Source organism: Otolemur garnettii, unplaced genomic scaffold (assembly GCF_000181295.1).
Source record: "Otolemur garnettii isolate 467f Iridium unplaced genomic scaffold, OtoGar3 scaffold00094, whole genome shotgun sequence".
In the NCBI taxonomy this organism is placed as follows: domain Eukaryota; kingdom Metazoa; phylum Chordata; class Mammalia; order Primates; family Galagidae; genus Otolemur; species Otolemur garnettii.
The window spans coordinates 7259313-7277035 of NW_003852489.1; the positions used below are offsets into that span (position 1 = coordinate 7259313).

A 17723-nucleotide genomic window follows, 5' to 3' on the forward strand; every position below is an offset into this window, starting at 1 on the left:
AAAAAAAAAAAAAAAAAAGAAAAAGAAAAAGAAAAAGAAATTTCAAACTATTTTCCAAAGGAGGTGTACCATTTTAACATCAACAGTGTGAGAACTTGCTTTTTCTGTACATCCCTGCCAACACTTGGTATGGCTGGTCTTTTTATTTTTAGCTATTCTAATGGGTACGTAGTAGTATCACACGGTGGTTTTAATTTGCCTAATGATTCCTGATACTGAGTTTTTCTTATGTGCTTACTGTCATGTGCATATCTTCTTTGGTGAGTGAACATAAGTCCTTTGTTTGATATTCACATTGAGAATATTTTTTCCTGTCTGGCTTGCTTTTTCATCTCCTTAATACCATCTATTATTGTCCCCACAAACTTTTTGTAAAGCATCAATGATTTCATCTTTTTTCTATGCAACCTTCATCAAGGAGGAGAAATTTTTAATTTTGATCTGTCAATTTTATCTTTTATGGTTTGTGCTTTTTGTGTCTGAGAAATCTTTGCAAGGCTCAAAGTCATAAAGATTTTTTTCCTATATTTTCCTCTAGAAAGTTTTTGTAATTTTAAATTTCACATTTCAGTCTGAGTCATTTCAAGTTAACTTTTGCTTATAGTGTGAAGTTAGGTTTGATGTTTACTTTTTTCCATATGCACACGGCACAATTTGTTAAAAAGACCTTCCCTTCCTCCAAGAACTGACCATATGTGTATGTATGGATCAACTGAATGCTCTATTCTATTCCATTGATCTATATATGTGGGGGTCTTCAAAAAATTCTTCAAAAATACAAATTATGAAAAGCTATGCATAGATTTCAAAAATTGTTTGCACCAAAATAAACTCATACTGTTATAACATGTCTGAACAGGATCTAATCGGAGGTACTAAGAAGGATAAGTTTGAAAAGAGCCCCTATCAGAGCAATCTGAATTCTGAAGCAAGAACAAACAACAAACTTAGGGTGAAGGTTGGGTAGAAGAATGGTGAAATCATTGGTGCTTTACTAAAAGTTTAGGGGGAGAATATCCCAAAGAAACCAGCAGTTTACAAATGAATAACTCATTTTAAGGGGTGAAATGGTGTCCATGGTGAAGTCTGCAGTAGGCTACCATTCATATCAATTTACAAGGAAAACAGAAATCTTGTGGCTCAGCACCCGTAGCACAATGGTTACGGTGCCAGCCACATACACCAAGGAAACCAAGTTTGAACCCAGCCCAGGCCAGCTAAATGACAATTGACAACTGCAACAAAAAAAAAAAGCTAGGCATTGTAGTGAGTGCCTGTAGTCCCAGCTACTTGGGAGGCTGAAGCAAGAGAATCACTTAAGCCCAAGAATTTGAGGTTGCTGTGAGCTGTGACGCCACAGTACTCTACCGAGGGCCACATAGTGAGACACTTATTTTAAAAAAAAAAAGTAATCTTGTTTGTGTGCTAATTGAAAAGGATGAATGATTAACAGCAGAAACAATATCCACCACCATATACATCTCAATTGATTCCGTTTACACAGCTGTAACTGAAAAATTAAAGTTGAGCAAACTTTCCACTAAATGGATCCAAAACTATTGCACCCAGACCAACCACAGATAAGAACAGAGCTTTCAATGGAAATTTTAAAAAAGATCCTGAAGCATTTTTTCAAAAAACTGTTAACAGGAGACAAAACATGGCTTTACCAGCATGATTGTGAAGACAAAGGAAGAGAGAAATACATATGAACAGAGTATCTCTAGTGGTTATCTCTGGAAAAATAGGGAACTACAGATGAAGAGTAGGAAGGAAATTTACTTTTCATCATTATATAACTTAAGTATTTCCAAAAAAAAAAAAATGGTCAGGAAACTTAATAGATATAACAGATAAAATAAATACCCCATAGTACACTATAGAAAAAGACAAAAAACTCTGTGAAAAATAGGTAAGGAGTAAGAATAGACAATTCACAAACGATGAAATGTTAATGTCCAGTAAAGCATATGAAAAGATGCTCAACCCCACCAGTTATGAAGAAAATATAAATAAAAAAATAGTTTCATTCATTAGATTAGCAAAAAACTTAAGACCAGTAATATTCAATTTTGACCAGTATGTGGAAGCTATTTTATAGCATCTGTTCAAAGATAAGAAGCATGTATATCCTTTTACCAAGTGATTCCACTTTTAGGATGCTATTCTAAATAACAGTACCTGTACAAAAGGATACGTGCACAAATATCTTTATGGCAGCACTATTTGTACTAATGAGTACCTGGAAACAACCTGAGTGCCATCAACTAACTAATGACTCTATGTTGTCTGATATGTAGCCATAAGCTCATATTATTTTTGTAATTGAAAAAAATTAAATAATGAGAAAAAACGTAAGAGAAATCAAACACTAACCTGAAGTTACTTTCTTCCTCTTTTTCCTGTTTTTCTCCCTCTTTCCTTCAGTTAGGCTCTCTTCTTTTTTCTCTTCATTTTGGAGCTCCTGATGTGTTTGTGATGCTCCACACTCACCTGGGAAAGACTTCTTGCTTCCAAAAAAGTCCAGTCCCTGCAGCACCTCTGAAGAATCAAAGTCATACTTCCTTTTTCCTATCTAAAACCCAAAACATTTAAAATAAATTCTGACAGAACAGCATTGCTTTTCATTCAAGCAAGATTGGCAGAAAGGATATAGGTCCAATGACTGCCCACCTTTTTTCCTCTTTCTCCAAATATCTACCTCACTGACAAGTGTTTGGCAAATGGAATCCAAAAAGACACCTTTTCTGACCTCTTAACAGTAAGAATAATAATAGCAGCGAACACTTATGTATACTTCCTATATGTTAATCAGATGTCTAAGCACGCTTATACATGTTAAATTATTTCATCCTCACAATCCTACAAGATAAACAGCAGTATTAAACAAAAGAAAACCGAGGTAAATGGACATTAAGTAATTTAAGCAAGGTCTCAAAACTAGGAACTGGCAGGCTCGGCATTTGGACCCAGATAATTTGGCTTCAGAGTTCATACTCTAAACAACGACATTATACTACCAGTTAGAGAAAGAAGAAACACATGTCACACGCATAAACAAAAATCCCTGTCCCAATAGCAATGTTGATTGAAAATTTTCTACAACTGGGTCCCAAATGATTTCTCCCGATTTATCTTTCAAAACTTGACTGTGTAAGACACCCCATTTCTAAATCTCTCTTTTCAGTAGTTACTTAACATTCCATGGGGTTGAAGCAATAAAAAGAACTATACCCAGTACAACTACATGCATCCCAAACCAACCATCCCAAACCGACCATGCATCCCAAGCTAACAACCATTTGGGTTGTTTCTGTTTTCGAAAAAATTTTCACCAGTTTCGGAGAAAAAAGTTGTTTGTGGAAGGACCCCAACTTAGCTTTAAATAAACTAAGAGGACAGGAAAGAGTTTCTGTGCTAGGCCCAACTAGGTCTACGATAGGATAGAAAAGCGTTCATTGTAAGGCTTGAACGAGGTAGATCTGTGGGTAAGCTGAACAGAAAATGAAGGGGAACAGCACAAGGATGGTCAGAATCAGGCCACGGGGTATCCGAGTGCGAAGGTTCCCCCAAGTAGCCGCTTCATTCTCGGGATCTTGTTCCTCCTCAGTAACAGGGGCCTGGCTCTCCTACCCATCATACCTGGAATCTAGCTGCATCTGCCGAGAAGCGTCTCACGTCAAATTTGGCCCCGGTTCCGAGCCGGCGAAAGAGATCGTGGACGTCCATCTTTTACCCAGAGGGCCCCCGCGGGTCTCCGGCGCCTGCGCAGACGACTTCCTTTGCGCGACGGCGCGGCTGGCGGCGGAAGTGGCTCCCGGGGGCGGAGCCTGGCTGTGGTGGGGCTCTCTGGCGATTACTGTCGCGTAATACGTCATTATTTGTAAATGATTTTTTTTTTTAAATGTATAACTATCCTTTTATGCTGGGCACTATTCTAGATCTTGGAGATACGTTGGCAAACAGCGCCCCAAAATTCCTCTTCTTAGGAAGCTTACGCTTTAGTGGGGACGATAGAGATAACAAATACACAAGTAAGAGTAATTACTTAGGCTTGGTACCTGCAGCTCAGCGGTTAGGGCGCCGGCCACGTACGCAGGGGCTGTCGAATCCCAACCCGGCCCGGGCCTGCCAAAAAAACAATGACAACTACAACAAAAAAATAGCCGGGCGTTGCGGCAGGCGCCTGTAGTCCCAGCTACTTGGAAGGCTGAGGCAAGAGAATCGCTTAAGCCCAGGAGTTGGAAGCTGCTGTGAGCTGTGACGCCACCGCACTCTAGCGAGGGAGACATAGTGAGACTCTGTCTTAAGAAAAAAAAAGAGTACTTATTTACTCTCTGAAAGTAAGTGCTATGAAATAAACAAGGTGTAAATAGAAAAGAGGGTGGGAGGCTACTTTTAGCTCTATTAAATTCGCTTTGTTTAAGTGATCCTTGAGGCAAGAGGGGGCAACTTTTCCAAGATCTGGGAACAGCATTCCAGCTAGGGGAAACAGGTGCCTCTAAGAAGGGGGAAAGGTTTGGAACAATGAAGGAATTGAATGAATGCCAGTGTGACTGGAGCCAGGTTGCAATGGAAGAGTAGTACAGATAAGGTTGGGCACAGAAACCAGATTTCACAGAATCTCGTAACGAAGTCACGATAAGGAATTTGGAATTTAATCTAAACACCCTGAGAAACTATTCAAAAAATTTTATGGAGAGAGCGACATGATTTAATTTATCACATTTATTTTTTATTTTCTTCCTTGCATTTGTACTGTACAAAATTATGTACTTGCTTATTGCCCCTCTCTATTCTGGAATGAGTGTCCCAGAGCACAGGGATCTACTTTGCTTCAATGTTGTAGCCCCAGTTCTTGTGTGTTCTCAAAAACTGTTTCCTGAATGAATAAAGGATTACTCTGGCTAAAGCTAAATGGAAAGCTAAGAATAAAAACCAGAGACCAGTCAAAATAGGTAAGATGTGGGTGCCTTGGTCTAGGTTGATGTCTGTGTTGATGGAGATTAAATGGATAGATTTGGGGAATATTTTGGAGGTAGATCTAAATGTACCTCATGCGGAGGTGAGGGAAAGGGAGGGATGAAAAAATCACTCCTGGGTTTTGGCTGGGTAGATGGCCTGCAATTTACTGTGCTAAGAAAGACTGAGAAGAATGGCTTTTTGATAAAGGTGAGACTGGATTTTAAATGGAAGTGGCCAAGTCCATAGCTGGTTCTGAGTTTGAAGTTCAGGGCTAGAGAAGTAAATTTGGAAGTCATCAACATAAAAATGGTACAGAGGAGTTATACCATACAAGCATTTAACTTACTAAAATTCAGTTATACGTAGCCAAAGAGAATGAGAAATACTTGAAATAGCAGGTGATTCCTTTATATTCAGGGAAAGTGTGTGTGGAATGATTATGAGATTGGGGGTGGGGTGGGATGTGACTCTTTTTTTCCCCTGAGGTGGACACAGTCCCTGACTCCTCATACTGTGAGTATCTTGCTGTTACAAATGTGTCTAGTCTTTAAAAATAGAAATTTCCCAAGTACTTTATTGCTCAACAAAAACATTTTGTTTCAACGTGAGAGGAAAAATCAATTGTTTGGGCTTATGAATGTTTCAATCTTTAATTTGGCACATGAATACATGTATGGCCACAGCCATGTATGAAATTATGACTACTATGCTTTAAAACATTTCAGGGAATTTTCAAAAAAAGGTGAACTTTATGAGATTTGTTTTTCTTTATGAACTGACTTTAGAACCCAATTGTTAGGTAAGTGGTGACAAACCCATATCCACATGAATGTGATTACTTAGAGAAAATGTGTGAATATAGAAGAGAAGGGGACCCAAGACTGATCCTTATGGTATTAAATCATTTACAGGTCAGGTAGAGGAGGAGATGCTCTTAGAACATGAGTCTAAGCCAGACAGGGAGCAACCAGTGAGATATTAAGACCAGTAAGACCAAAGCCAAAAGGGAGTTTCAAGAAGGTAACCATTGAGAGCTGAGGACAAGAAAAGATAGCTGCATTTGCCACATGGAGGTCACTGGAGTCCCTGATAATATCAGTTTCAGGGGGCATTTGGTAGGTAGAAATGATTAGGTACTGAACATGCAGAGTGAAGAGTGATGAAGCTAACTCTTACCAGAGGTTTAGCTGAGAAGGAAGGGTATCAGAGAAGTGGGTGGTAGCTGAAGGCAAATGTGGTTTTGCTTTTTGTTTTTGATGTATTTAAATATAGGCACTAGGGGACGTTCATAAATTGTATAGAAAGATCTGGTGGAAAGGTATAAGTTTTTGATGCAACCGAAAAGGGAGAATTCTGTCAGAGGGTGTTGGAGGGTTGAGTAAAGAAGAAATGATATAAAGTAATATTCTCTAAGAGTGAGAAAATTAACTTACTTGGCTCGGCGCCCGTAGCACAGTGGTTAGGGCACTGGCCACATACACTGAGGCTGGTGGGTTTGAACCCTGCCAGGCCAGCTAAGCAACAATGACAACTGCAACAAAAAAATAGCCAGGCGTTGTGGTGGGCGCCTGTAGTCCCAGCTACTTGGGAGGCTGAGGCAAGAGAATTGTTTTCACCCAAGAGTTTAAGGTTGCTGTGAGCTGTGACGCTACAGCACTCTACAGAGGGCAACATAGTGAGACTCTGTCTCAAAAAAAGAAAAAAAAATGAACTTACTGAGGAAAAGTAGTAGTTGAGCAATGAATGCCCATTTGAGATTTGAGACAATTAATTTAGGAAGGAACAAGTTAGCAGTCATTCAGCTGCTTAGATAAGGGTGTAAAAAAGTTTGTGATGTTGGACTTACCCAAGGGTAAAGTTTTTCCAGGTAAATATAGCAGGAGTTATGGCAGAGTTCTGCTCTCTTCCCATCCCCTCCCCCAAAAGGCCCTGGGATTTTTAGCCTTTTAGGACCCAAGAAGGAAGACAAAACACCTAGAAATGGCCCTGTCTATTATGAATAATACTTTGGATTATATTAATAACCCAATTTGCTTTCCTCCTTTCAGAGGAAAGAAGTATTGAGTATTGAATATGTGCTATATACTTTACCTTTATAAGTATAGACTGGGAATTATACAGATCTGAATTTAAATCCCTCCCAGTTTCTGCACCTGTTAGTTCTGACCTAGTCAAATTAGCCTCATTTGTAAAATGAAGATTATGATACCTACTTGAGAATTTTTTTGAAGCTCATAGGCAGTGGTATGTAGTGGAAAGGACCACGGGTTTGGGGCATCAGAGAGACTTGCATTTGAACTCAATTATGTCATTTAATATTTTTGATACTCTCGGATGGGTTATTTCATTGTTATATGCTTCAGTTTCCTCATTGGTAAAACAGAGATTATCGGGTTGTAATCTCTACTTTGAAGGCTAGGAGTAGCATAATTATTCACCACACAGGATCAAAATGCTGGAGATGAGTCAGGATACTAGATATATATCAAATCCTACTATATGTAGATTGTAGTTATTTGGAACAAAGTCTCAAACATAAGAGGTACCTAATAAATATTAGTCATTTTCCATCTTTCAGTCTCCTTCTGAGAGCAGTAGTTCTTGATCCTAACCACACATTAGAATCTTCAACGAATTAAAAAAAAGAAAAACAGAAGAAAACTGGGTCCCACCTCCCAGAAATTTTGGCTTAGTTGTTCGAGAGTAACTCTGTAGTAATTTTTGAAAGCTTCTCAAGTGATTCTAATTGCAGTCAAGGTTAAGAAACACTACTGGAACTATATTTCTTTCTTCTTTTTTTTTGGCTGGAGGCTGGGTTTGAATCTGCCACCTCCAGTATATGGGGCTGGCATATACCCCTTTGAGCCACAGGCGCTGCCCCTGGAACTGTATTTCTAAAGCACAAATGGAACTATCTTGCTTCTCTGCTTAAAAACCTGTCATGATTCCCCATTGTCTTCTGAATGAAGCCTGTAACTTGTTTTTTGTTTTGTTTTGTTTTCTGAGACACAGTCTCACTTTGTCACCCTTGGTAGAATGCTGTGGTGTCATAGCTCATAGCAACCTCAAACTTTTGGGCTCAAGCGATTCTCTTGCCTTAGCCTCCCGAGTAGCTGGGATTACAAGCATCCTCAACAATGCCCCAGTATTTTTAAAGACTAGGTCTCGCTCTGGCTCAGGCTGGTTTTTAACTGCTGAGCTCAGGCAATCTAACCGCCTCAGTCACCCAGAGTGCTAGATTACAGGCGCTACACACCATACCTGGCCAAACCCCTGTAACTTGTATGCTGGGCCCTAACAGTGGTTCTCTACCTTTTTTTCTGTTTCAGCACTCTCTGGAAGTAAGACACTCCCACAAACACCTTTGCCTTGGACTCAACTCTCAGTCTTATCATTAGCTGCGTGACCTTAGGCAAGTTATTTATCCTCTCTAAGCTTCACTTTCTCATCTCATTTTAGCTTTACTTCTAATTCTGAAGCTTTGTACGTATTTTTCTTTCTTCTTGGAATGTCCTCTCTCCTTTTCCTCCCTTGCGAACTCCTTACATTCTTCAAAATTCAGTTTACATGTCCTCTCTTGCCCCAAATGTCCCTTCCTTGACGTAGCCCATCTTTCTTTGAGTCCTTATACCACTTTGTAAGGACCTCTATTTTAGTTTTTTTCCTATTGCATTGAAATGCTGTTTCCACATTTGTTCATATACTTTGAGCTTTTGAGGGGCTGTGCCCATGCCTCAATTATCTTCATATTATATTTTCTTTGCATGAAGACTGTTTCATAGTAAGCGGTCAATAAATCTTTCTGAATTAATGAAGTGAAATAAAGATCCCTGAAACTGCTAACTTTATGAATTTTAGAATTGGACCTATGTCTTTTGTTTGGTGCTTTGTAAGAAATTTCGGCTGAGTGAACAAATGAAGTCAGATGGAAACTGTCATACCGTTTAGTACCTTGCCAATGTCCAGCTGACTCATTAAGAAACCATTTCCTCTTGGGGAAAAAACAAAACAATTTAGAAGCATTGTCAATAAAAGTGATGAGGAAATTGAATCATGGTTTTGTATAACTGGAATTTCTCTAGAAACTGGTATGGTCTGACTGGTAGACACACATGGTTTCTCAACTGTAGCAAGTGAGAATACAAAATGTGTAAAACGCTTCAGGGGGAGCTGGTTGGGATAAGTTGTTGTGAACAGAGTGATCACTCCATGTGCTAAAAGTATATTGTTAAAAACTTTTTCTCCTCTTCTCCCTGCTTATTATTCAACAAACTTTGCTATTATTGTTTTTTTACAGTGTTTCTAGCATGTCTAGGCAGAGATGCAGAAATAAATTGGATATAGTGCTCTCAAGTGACTTAGAGTCTGCTTGGGATGGAGAGGTCTTTTCAAACAGAGTAAGAAAATTCTTTAGAAAGTATGGCATAAATTATAGGACATGAGGGAGTAGTTGCTCTGGGGTGGCAGGATGGGGTGGGTTTGTGGAGTTAGGAAAGGCTTTGTAGAGAAGATAAAGCTTGCATACCTTTAGAATAAAAAAAAAAAAATAGCCAGGCCCAGTGGCTCACAACTGTAATCCTAGCACTCTGGGAGGCCGAGGTGGGTGGATTGCCTGAGCTCGTGGGTTTGAGAACAGCCTGAGCAAAAGTGAGACCCCCTCTCTAAAAATAGCTGGGTGTTGTGGCAGGCATCTATACTCCCAGCCACTGGGGAGGCTGAGGCAAGAGAATTGTTTTCACCCAAGAGTTTTAGGTTGCTGTGAGCTGTGACACCAGGGCACTCTACTGAGGGTGACAACATGAAACTCTGTCTCAAAAAATAAAATAAAATGATGTTGACCAGTTGGAAAAGACAGGTAAAGGTGTTTAAGTAGAGAGAACAGCAGAAACAAATGTAAGGCATCGTGAAAACAGTCTTTTGTGTTTGGGGATCTAGTAGTGGTTCAACAATGCTAGAAGTGAATGATGTAGCAAGAAGTGGAGCTGGATACCTGGGGAAGGACTAGCTTTTGAAGGGCCTGTTGTGTGCACTGAGGAGTTTGGCATTGATCTTATAGGCACTGAGAACCATTAAAGGATGTTAAGCTAGTAGTATAAATAGTTTTTTAATTTTAAAAATATTACTCTAACAGCAATGTAGAAGAGAGGTAAGTCTGGAGTCAGGGAGAACAGGAGAATATTGAAGTAGTAGTGTAGTGAGGGAAGAAGGCAGTAGCAGTGGGACACCGAGAAAGCAGCAGTTCTAAAGGACATTAAGGAGATAAAGTGATTGGATGTAGGAAGGTGGGGTGAGGGGGAAAAACAAATAACTCCCAGGTCTGAAACTTAGGTGACTGACTGGAGTCTGTTCATGGAGCTGGGCAATCCTGGAGGGCTAGGCTTCTGTGAGGACAACATAAGAAGTCTTTTTTTTTTTTTTTTTTGAGACAGAGCCTCAAGCTGTCCCCCTGGGTAGAGTGCTGTGGCATCACAGCTCACAGCAACCTCCAACTCCTGGGCTCAAGCGAGTCTCCTGCTTCAGCCTCCAAAGTAGCTGGGACACAGGTGCCTGCCACACTGCCTGGCTATTTTTTGGTTGCAGCCATCATTGTTGTTTGGCGGGCCCAGGCTGGATTCGAACCCACCACCTTAAGTGTATGTGGCTGGCGCCTTAGCCACTTGAGCTGCAGGCACCAAGCCAAGAAGTCTTATTCTGAACAGGTTGAGTTTGAATTTTCTGTGGGACGCCTGAGTAAAGTTTCTAATTTATTTGGAAATAGGAATTATTATTTTTTTGCTAAGGGGCTAGAATCCTGGGGAGTCTTAATTAAAAAGTGAGTTGAGGAAAAAGTGATTGACTGTAGATATAATACTAAACCTAGCAGCCATTCACACAGTGAAAAAAAACCTTACTTTTCCTGGGGTAAGTTTTCAATTTCAAATCCTCAGGATTCATCAATACTCTAATACCTTAGAAATACAAATTCTTTTTTTTTTTTAATTTCAGGCTCCTTTATTCCATGAATATTTACAGAACATCAACTATAGGCAAAACATTGACATAATCATTGAAGATAATACTGGGACAGATATATCAATTTTATGAGGAAACAAAAGCATTATCTACAAATCAAATATGAGATAAGTGTACTCATTACCACCACTCCTAGTAAAGTTGAAGATCCTAGCTAATACAATTATGATAACGTAAAAATCCCAATGGTTTGTAAAAAAAATACAAATTTCATTACTTCCGAGTTACCAAGTTACTTGCAAGTTACCAAAAACAATAGAAAAATTCAGCAATGTAGCTAACTTCAAAATAATTATACAAAATCAATTATATTCCTATGTAAAAAAGAATTACAGAATAATATTAGAAAAAGAAAGATAGCATTGTATCAGCAACCAAAAGCATAATAAGGAAAAAAAATTTGTTTGCTATTTGTATTTTGTCTTGTGTATTCTGTAACAAACAAGTAGTAAATGATTATATATACAAAAAAATTGCATAGCTCTTGTTAAAGCTATATTGATAGGTAGAAATACAAATTCTTTTTTTTTTTTTTTGAGACAGAGCCTCAAGCTGTCCCCTTGGGTAGAGTGCTGTGAGATCAAAGCTCACAGCAACCTTCCACTCCTGGGCTCAAGCAAGTCTCCTGCCTCAGCCTTCCAAGTAGCTGGGACCACAGGCGCCCGCCACAACGCCCGGCTATTTTTTGGTTGCAGCCCTCATTGTTTGGCGGCCTGGGCTGGATTCGAACCCGCCACCTTAGGTGTATGTGGCTGGCGCCTTGGCTGCTTGAGCCACAGGCGCTGAGCCAGAAATACAAATTCTTATACTTTTTTTGACAGCAAGAGTCAACAAAGTGTGTTTTTCAGGCTTTAATGCAAATACAATGCAACGTAAATGTAACTACTCACATATTCTTATAATCAAGATGGTATTCAAGTAAATATCCCCAGGACCAAAGCTGACCTCATGGTGGCACTCCAGTCTAGTTGGAATAGGGCTCTCTAGAGGCATCTTCCTAACCGCTAAATGTATAGTCCACACTGAAGGAAGGAGTTGGCATGAACTCTGGATCCATAGATTACACAGTTTAGTTTCCTGGGGAGAATTTACAGTGCGCTATGCTTTCCTGTTTCTAAATTAGCTCTTGACTTAAGGCTGGATTGATGGGATAGGTGTATAACATGGCAGAATGCCTCCTTCCAAATAAGAATGTTCATGAGTGCTTAAAACTAACAAAAATAATATCCCCATTATTGTTTATTGATAACTATTGAGTGCCAACTGTGTGCCTCATCGAGTTCTGGGTAATTTTCAGATTATATGAGCTCATTATACTCACACCAGCTCTAAGAAGTTGATATTACAATATTCTTATTTTTCTGAGGAAGAAACTGAGGCTGTCAGAGATACTAAGTAGCTTGCCTCTCGTACGTGGATGGTAGGGGGCCATACCGGATTTTGACCCAATATATGTATTTACAAACCTTGAGCTCTTTGTTTTATTATTATTATTTTGATTCAGAGTCTCACTCTGTCACTCTGGGTAGAGCATAGTGGCATCATTTAAGCTCACTGCTATGTCAAACACACAGGCTCAAGTGATCCTCCTGCTTTAGCCTCCTGAGTAGCGGGGTACAGGCACTCCTGAGTACATGCACACACAAAGACATCTAGCTGATTTATCTGTTGTTTGTAGAGTTGGGGTCTCCTTCTTGCTCAGATTGATCTCGAACTCCTGTCCTCAAATGACCCTTCCACCTCAGTCTCCCAGAGTCCTAGGATTACAGGTGTCAACCACCCAGCCCAGCCATCTTGAGCCCTTCAAACAAGGCTGCATTATGTCACATTGTTGATGCCAAGACTAAAACATCAACTAATGAAACTTTTGTTTTCTTCAGATATAGACTAATTGGCATGAGGTGACTTCAATAATGCTGTATTTCAGAGTTAGTGAGGAGCCTTGCTGTGAATTTGTGACTTCTTCATGAAACTCTTTATGAGAAACAGGACATTTATATATCATAAAGGATGTCCCACAAGCTATTTATTCATTACAAAGAGAAAAATAGAAAATTTACGGTGGAGCAACCTGGTAGATACCATGTAAATTAAGTGATCAAAATATAAATGATAAAGCAAAAGCGGTAAAATGTCAAATTGTGCACCACAGGAGGATTCTTTTGCTTTCTAGTGTAGAAGACAAAGGCACAAGGGGAGGATTTGTTAACATTATTGGTCAGCAGTGGAGCAGAGGACTAATTTTATCTTTGATCTCCATCTGTGAAAGCCCAAATCCCACAAGGTTTTCCAAATAAAACATTTATCCTTCTAAGGGGTAGAAAATTATTTGTGAATCCTAGACTTTATAAGGGAAGCCCCCCCCCCACAACAAAGGTAGAAATAATAAAACTCCAGAATACTGTTATGGTATTGAACATAGTCTGAGGGAGTGGGGGGTGGGAGTTAGTTGTCCTTACTCCTAGCATGCCTAATCAAGAGTGTCAAATCATATTTAAAAGACATTTTTTAAATGCCTTACAGACTTCAAAGCTATAAAACTTCTCTGCATCCCCAGGGGTTAATGTCAGCATTTTGTATATTCTCAGCTTGAGATAATTACCAATCTGCCTATTTTCTTAAAACCTGTTGTTTTTAGTGAGAAGGAGAAGATGTCTGGAGAAGCTTTTTGTTCAACATGTCAGTGTTTGCATGATTTACAGTATAATTAACCAAGCCCTCTAGCACCAAAAGACCAGCTCCCTCCACTATTCATCATGTTTCCAGCAACTTCAGATCATCAGCTCTGCTGGGAGGAAATACTTCCTCCTTAGAGATGTAAAAATATTATGTCCCTGATCATTCCCACAGGCAGAATGTGATTCATCCTTACATACTTACTGTTTCTCAGATCTAAGATGTCCTTTCCTCCATTATTTTTGTACAGCATTACTATTGGAGCTAAAATCTGATTAGATGACTACTCAGAAATAATTTTGTTATTCAATTACTTATAATCACCAGAATGCATTTGTTAAGGTAAAATTATGATGCATAAAAGACATATAAACTCTGGTGACTCAAAATCTAAAACAAAACACCTGTGTGAGCTAGTTTCATTAACTAACACTTATATTCTCACTACTTTGGAGGGCCAAGAAGGGAAGACTGAGGATAGGAGTTTGAGACCAGCCTGGCCAACATAGCGAGACCCGATCTCTAAAAAAAACTTTAAAAAATTAGCCAGGCCTGCTGGTGTGTGCTTGTAGTTCACACTACTTTTGAGGATGAGACAAGAGGATCCCTCAAGTCCATGCATTCAAGAGTACCATGAGCTGGCTCAGCGCCTGTGGCTCAAGTGGCTAAGGCGCCAGCCACATACACCTAAGGTGGCAGGTTCGAATCCAGCCCAGGCCCGCCAAACAACAATGATGGCTGCAACCAAAAAAAAAAAATAATAACTGGGCGTTGTGGCCGGCGCCTGTGGTCCCAGCTACTTGGGAGGCTGAGGCAGGAGACTTGCTTGAGCCCAGGAGTTGGAGGTTGCTGTGAGCTGTGATGCCACAGCACTCTACCTAGGGGGACAGCTTGAGGCTCTGTCTCAAAAAAAAAAAAAAAGATTATCATGAGCTATGGTCATGCCACTGCACTCTAAGCTGGGTGACAAAGCAAGATGTCTTACAAAAACAAAACCAAACCACATCTGTGTGGATAAATATGTAATGAATATTATCATAAACACTACTTTAAAACCATATTAAAACCTTGTAAAGGCTAGCAGCATGGTGGTTCGCACCTATAATCCTAGCACTCTGCGAGGTGGAGACAGTGGATTGAGCAAAGTAAGACCCTGTCTCTACAAAAAATAGAAAAACTACGCCTGTGATTCTAGTACTCTGGGAGGCCAAGATAGGAGGATTGCTTGAGCTCAGGAGTTTGAGACTAACTTGAGCAAAGTGAGACCCCATCTCTACTAAAAATAGAAAAACTAGCCAGGTGTTGTGGTAGGCACCTGTAGTCCCAGTGACTCAGGAGGCTGAGGCAAAAGGATCTCTTAAAGCCAAGAATTTGAGGTTGCTGTGAGCTATGATGATGCCATGGCACTCTACACAGGGTGACCAAGTAAGACTCTGTCTTACTTAGAAAGATAAATAAATTATCTTTTATTTTCTTACTTAAATAAATAAATAAAAAATAAAACCTGGTAGCTATTCCTTCAAGATGAGCCTGAGCAAGATCAAGACTCAGTCTTTACTAAAAATAGAAAAATTAGCTGAGTGTGGCGGTGTGAACCTGTAATCCCGGATAGTGGGGAGGCTGAGGCAAGAGGATTGCTTTAGCGCAAGAGTTTGAAGTTGCTATGAGCTAGGCTGATGCTACCGCATACACTCTACCCAGGACTATAGAGTGAGACTCTGTCTCCAAAAAAAAGGTTTATAGGTATCAAAAAAAAATCAAATGTGTTTATTTTGGCCTAGTGATCTTAAGAATTGACCCTGAACATACACCTTCAGCAGTGTAAAAATACACATACACAAGTTTATTTACTGCAGTACTGTTTGTATTTGCAAAATAATCAAGATGTGGATTATCCTTTTTTTTTTTTTTTTTGAGACTGAGTCTCCCTTTGTTAAATGCCCATGTTGAGGAGAGTGGTTAAATAAACTATGGCACAAGCACATAGTAGAGTACTACACATCTGTAAAAAGGAATGAGGACGAGGTCTGTGGACTGATAAGGCATTATTTCTAGGATATATTGTCTGGTGAAAAATGCAAAGTACAGAAGAGTATCTGTAGAATGCTACTATTTGTGTAAGGAAAAAAAAGGGGAAGTGAGAAAATACACAGGTGTCTGCTTTTTTTGACCAAAAAAAGAAAAACAGGAAGGAAAAACCGGAAACCAATGAGATTGGTTACCTATAGAAAGTGAGTGAGGGGGAGACTAAACAGAAGGGACAGGGAGTGACAATCTTTTTTTTTTTTTTTGAGACAGAGTCTCACTTTGTCACACTTGGTAGAGTGCTGTAGTGTCACAGCTCACAGCAGCCTCAGATTCTTGGGCTCAAGTGATTCTTTTGCTTCAGTGTCTCAAGTAGCTGGGACTACAGGCACCCACCACAATGCCTGGCTATTTTTACAGACCAGGTCTCGCTCTGGCTCAGGCAATCCACCTGTCTCAGCCTCCCAGAGTGCTAGGATCACAGGGATGAGCCACCGCGCCTGGCCAGGAGTGACATTTTTCTTGAGTATTCATTTTTAAACAGCATTATTTTTTTGAATCTTGTTTTTTTTTTTTTTTTTGAGACTGGGTTTTGGCTCTGTGCCTGTGGCTCAAGTGGCTAAAGCGCCAACCACATACACTTAAGGTTTTGGGTTAAAATCCAGCCCGGGCCTGCCAAACAACAACAGCTGCAACCAAAAAATAGCCGGGTGTTGGGGTGGGCACCTGTGGTCCCAGCTATTTGGGAGGCTGAGGCAGGAGACTCGCTTGAGCCCAGGAGTTGGAGGTTGCTGTGAGCTGTGATGCCACAGCACTCTACCCAAGGGGACAGCTTGAGGCTCTGTCTCAAAAAAAAAAAAGAGAGAGAGAGAGACTGAGTCTTATTCTGCCACCCTGGGTAGCGTGCAGTGCATCATCATCGCTCACATCAACCTCAAACTCCTGCGTTCAAGTGATTCTCTTGCCTTGGCCTCCTGAGTAGCTGGGAGTGCAGGTGCATGCCACCACACCTAGCTAATTTTTCTGCTTTTTGTAGAGATGAGATCTTGTTCTTGCTCAGCCTGATCCTGAACTCCTGAGCTCAGGTAATCCTCCCACCTCAGCCTTCCAAAATGCCAGGATTACAGGCATGAGCCACAGTGCCCAGTCACAATTGTTTTACTATATATTCTTAGACGATGAAATAAATGAATTTAAACTTTAGTTCATTTTTTTTTTGCAGTGGTGGGTATTTTGGGGGGTAGCAATTCTAAAACTACTTCTGTATATTCTGGGATTTGTCAAATAAATAAATATATTATGAATGATAGAATTTAATTTCCTCACTGAAAGAGAAGAGAGTTACAATCTGGAAAGAGAGAACAGTGTAATGAATCCTGTAGTATTGGATTCGATTTGGACTTGACAGTATAAACTCATGGTTTTTAAGATGGGTCTGAGTATGGTTCATTGTGAGTGCACACACCTATGCATGTATATACACACACATATATGTGTATGTATTCCCTAGCTCTGTTCACTGAGAAGGCCGAGAAACAATGACACTCCAGGAGCAAAGAGCACACCTACCTTCCAGATCTTGGTTTCTAAATTCTGTTTGCTATTGAAATGGACCAGAAAAAAAAAAAGTCACCAAAGTATCTTGGAGAATTGGCTGATTTCAGGGCCAGGGCTAGGAAAGTACAAGATGAGCCTTGAACATCTTATTAAGCTTGCAAGTTAGGCAGTGCTCAAAAAATAAGGCATATATCAAAATATCCAAGAATCATTTTGAAGAGGGATTCCTACTGGCCAGATGTGGGGCAATTAAGCATAAAAATAAATAATGATAGTAATATAACTCGTTGGATAAAATATGTAGGTATAGGCTCGGCGCCTGTGGCTCAAGTGGCTAAGGCGCCAGCCATGTACACCCAAGGTGGCGAGTTCAAATCCAGCCCGGGCCTGCCAAACAACAATGATGGGTGCAACCAAAAAATAGCCGGGCATTATGGCAGGTGCCTGTGGTCCCAGCTACTTGGGAGGCTGAGGCAGGAGACTCGCTT

At 40.1% G+C, this 17723-nt stretch overlaps 1 protein-coding gene across 1 annotated transcript in view; it reads right to left on the reverse strand.

The window, feature by feature from the left end:
* Nucleotides 1-3775, reverse strand: part of DDX52 (DExD-box helicase 52) — a 23843-nt gene extending 20068 nt beyond the window's left edge. The window contains exons 1-2 of the mRNA XM_003795657.3: nt 3643-3775; nt 2377-2575 (exon numbers count right to left, since the gene is read on the reverse strand). Of these exons, the coding sequence (XP_003795705.1) occupies nt 2377-2575; nt 3643-3729 (286 nt within the window). The 5' untranslated portion in view covers nt 3730-3775. The remainder of the gene's footprint in view (nt 1-2376; nt 2576-3642) is intronic.
* Between the last annotated feature and the right edge of the window lie 13948 nt (nt 3776-17723).